General features: G+C 41.0%; 1 protein-coding gene across 2 annotated transcripts in view; it reads right to left on the bottom strand.

The window, feature by feature from the left end:
• LOC108755833 overlaps positions 1–4,200 on the bottom strand; it is a 72,083-nt gene that overhangs the window by 52,826 nt on the left and 15,057 nt on the right. The window contains exons 1-2 of one of the 2 annotated variants that reach the window (XM_018499135.1): positions 1,257–1,559; positions 571–634 (exon numbers count right to left, since the gene is read on the bottom strand). In XM_018499135.1, the coding sequence (XP_018354637.1) occupies positions 571–634; positions 1,257–1,506 (314 nt within the window). In that variant the 5' untranslated portion in view covers positions 1,507–1,559. Of the gene's footprint in view, positions 1–570; positions 635–1,256; positions 1,560–4,200 lie in introns of those variants that run through there. The other variant, XM_018499136.1, reaches the window with a different exon arrangement.

Genomic DNA, 4,200 nt, shown 5'->3' with positions numbered 1-4,200 from the left:
AGATTAAACGTAATAACAGATTCTACATTTCGAGAAAAAAAGATGATAGAATAAGTAACATGAATTGAGAGAAAGATTAATTCTATCGTTATTATTAATATCGCGCTGCTAATAGTAATATCACCGCGCCTCAACAAAGGACAACGTCACCTGGATCGATATTAGTAGACTAAAAAAAAAAAGAGAGAGAGAGAGAGAGACAGAGAGAAGATATCAGGGAGAGCGAATTCCCTGATTTCACGACACCTCATCACGAGCTGTCATTATCGGCTCGATTGGAACGCATGCTGCTTTCGAGCGATTCTCGTGACATTTAGATGACGCATCCTCCCGTTCGATCAAAAACACGCTCGCCCGCTGGACACCGCCGCCTTTTATGTGACGTTTAATCGATACACGATTCCGCCCCGGCACAGGAATGTACATTTACTAGAAGCGGGGCACTAGATCTCGCATACGTGTGTACATTATGTGCACGTATATACACGTACGCTGCAACGTACGCGCTCGGGATGCGCGGCCGTCTCTTTTACGCTATGGAGTTTTAGCGTGTAAAAAAGTTGATCTCACCTTTCGACGGCGATAACCCAGGCGTCTCGTATCCGCCCACTTCCGTTCGGCCCGTCCAGCTCCTCTGCTCGGGAAATTCACGAAGGATTAATTAGGCAAATTTATCGCGCGTTTAACACGCGTCAAAGAGGGCCATTACCGGGCCGTGGCTATAGTCAAATATAGCGGCGGCCGTGTAACGGAGGTGAATGGAAATAAGTGAAGCGCTTCCCCCCCCCCCACCGTTCTTTCTTTCTCGGCGTAAGCCTGACAAATTCCCTTCGTTTCTCATTTACTCCGCGCGAGAGAAGCTCTCGCCGTGTTTCCATTAATTTGATATCTCTCTCGCACGGCGCGGTGCTTCCCTTTTATTTTTCCTTCCGCCCTCGCGGGAGGAAACCGCGCCGCGGGCATTTTCTTTTTTTTTCTTTTTTTTTCCTTTCTCATCCCCATCCTCGGTAATCCGAGGAGGTCCCGTCGCTCCCCTTTCAGAAGCGGTAAAATCTATCTTTGCGCGACGCCGACGACTGAATTCGCCGACGAAAAACCTGCGTGCACGCGCGCATAAAGTCACACAGTTGTCCTCGGTAACTTTTTGCCCATCGATTTATTTATATCGTCCCTTAGCGGGTAACTAACTATCGGACCTATCGCGCGTCAGCCCACTTTTCTATAAAAAAAGAAAAATCTAATCGATCGCCGGCTACCGTTCTTAGTGCAGGCCGCATCTTCGTCGGCTCCCTCGTCGTCGATGAATTTTATAGCGGACAGATCAAAATGCCTCGCCACGTCATCGGGCTCCAGCTCGTAATACGGGACGTCCGTGAATTTCGGCGGAGGATCGTCGACAATCGACTCGTCGACAACGATCGAACGGCTATCGTAACCCGAACGCGACGAGCAGCCGCAAAAAATTAGCTTGCGAAAAAATTTCGACATGCTCATACTTTGTAACATCGAACGTAGAACTTTTCACTGGACGTAAATTTTTGTGTTCCACTTAACTCGAAAATTCCGACACTTTTCAGCGAGCCGTGCGCTTATCTTTTTAATTGGCATTGGACTGCATTGATTTAAATCTATTTTTAATTACGTTCTATTTATAAGAGAGAGCGAGCGCGTATAGTCTTATCATAAATATACACATCCTACGAAAGAAATACATATACATATACGGATGTAAAACAACTCGTGAGAGAGAGAGAGAGAGAGAGAGAGGTGCTTATCTTTTAATGCAAATGATGTGTCTCACGTGTCTAATTTAATATTTCAAAAGTCATAATTTGCTCGCTATTTCCGAGTACGAAATTTCGTTTTTGCGTAACTCTATCTAGATCCATTAAATTCGTTTCGCAATATTACTTCTAACTCTTTGTTACATGGGTAATATTTATTCTACTTTTTTCTTTTTTTTTTTTATTAAAACAAGAGCAGTAAAGAAACAATGATAACAATATTGCATCCGCATTTGCTGCATTGGCATTTCAAAAAGTCATAATTAGCAATCTAGCAAATCAATTCATCGTTTACACTGGCTGCAATCGATTGGCCAACTCGTTAACAATATTCGGAAACTGATATCGGCACCATTTGAACACTGAATGAAAAGCTCGCGTCGAGACTACCGAAAGGTTGTCCATGAAAGAGGACGGTATTCGCGTGCACGTGTCACGAAACTAGAAAATAAACTCTCCGCCACAGCCAGCGACTGAGAATGGATAGCATGGACGCATTCAAGGAGTTTATATTTGGAACTACACGCTGGCACAGACTGTAAAAATTGACAGAGAGCGCCAGTTCAACGCACTAAGAACGGCAGGGAATATAAAGACAGAATGTTTAAAGAATTTGCAATACCTTGGCAAAAATCGCCGAAATTCTCGCGAAGATGGAAAGAACAAACGCGAAGATCGATAGAATGTCGGGGCATTCTTAAATTCTTCAAATACGTATAGACCTTCTTGAGATCGTATCATTCTTTTTGTTACCAGTTGATGTGATCCTCGACCTGGTTTTCTCGCAATCCGCTTTGGTGCGAACGACGAAGCTGATTAAATGTACGTCTGGTGGTTTTCATTCTGGAGAGAGAAAGAGAGAGAGAGAGAGAGAGAGAGAGAGAGAGAGAAACTTCAAGATGTTCTATTCCGTCTATCGGGAAATTTTCATGGGCAAGAGATTCAATTTCATGTTTTTTCCCATTTCACGTTTTTTTCTTCGCATTTTAAATATTTGAAAAATAAAATTGTTGACAAAACTGATAAATTGATTCCTCAAATATCATTAAAATGATTGTCGTCTCTGCGAAAGATAATTAATATTTTCTTTTTCGATTGAGTCAATTAACAAAAATTGAATTTCTCTCATAAAATTCACTCGCCCATTTTCCAATCGTTTCGACAGCTTTTGATATTTGCTTACGGTCCATACACATCAATATATCGCATATATATGTACGCATACATACGTATATATGCGCCATGCACTTCGTACTTCATTCATTGTCTTCCCGCAAACGTGTACATCACAGTGTGCGTCGCAATTGCATATCACAGGAAGCGCTCTAGGCCAAGTCTCGGTGAAGCTTTCCGTGTCACTACCTGCATATATTCATTGCCTTAAAGCCTTTTGTGCTTCACCGAACGACAGAAGGAAAACGCGCTGGCGAAGAAAACTCGCAACAGTTACTGTTCTGGTTCCTTTTCAAAATGTTTCTGGCTTGGCTCCAAAACGTATCCGGATATGGCACGGCAATTCGGAGAAAGTGTGTTTTCGTCTGGAAGCACACCCCGTTTTTCCCGTTTTATTGTAAAACGGTTCTGACATTTTGTGACAAGCATGATTGTCACATGAATATAAGCTGCGATACACAAAAGTTCAACTTCGATGAATTTATCTTGGGATGAGAAATATTAAGTGTGCCAAGTCGAGATGTGTTGGCAACAATTAACCGATATTATTTAAACGACAATTATAAATAAATATTATTTAACTTGGATATATATGTATGTACATATATTAATCCTAATTTTTTAGTAATGTTTCGTACTACAAGCAATAACCTAATTACTAAACTTTTTAAACAACTTGGTGATTAAAAAAAGAGCAACTTGAGGTATGTAGTTTCTGTAATAATATAACGTAAAACATAAATTACATAATCACAAATCATCAGCGATTAATTTAATACCTCTACATACAATTATTATTTATAATTTAATATCGCGCACACATAATTATAAATAATAATTACGATATCACTATTAATTTATTACTACAAGTTAAGTGTAATGGAATACGTATTGGATGAATGTGCAAATACTTCGTTAGCGGTAATTCCCCGCTTAGCGTGGCATATATTCCCACCTTATTCTCATTCCGTGTTTACAATGAATAAGACATTCGTATGAATATGGCAAACGGAATTCAGAATCAAATCGCATTTAGCGTTAAATGCGAAGCACACAATGGAGATACGAATGCAGGTCAAAGGCAATGGCGGAGATAGGGCTAAGATAAATGAAGAGGCATTACGTTCGCAAATTCAGTGACACGATAAATTCGGGTCAAGCAATGCGTTGCCACGATATCAACGTTGTCTGGAGTAGTCTCCTCAAACGGTCCGCAGAAATCTACTTCGTCGGAACGGTAACT

The sequence above is a fragment of the Trachymyrmex septentrionalis genome, unplaced genomic scaffold (genome assembly GCF_001594115.1).
Source record: "Trachymyrmex septentrionalis isolate Tsep2-gDNA-1 unplaced genomic scaffold, Tsep1.0 scaffold9, whole genome shotgun sequence".
Lineage (NCBI taxonomy): Eukaryota > Metazoa > Arthropoda > Insecta > Hymenoptera > Formicidae > Trachymyrmex > Trachymyrmex septentrionalis.
This window is presented reverse-complemented; position numbering and strand designations above follow the sequence as displayed.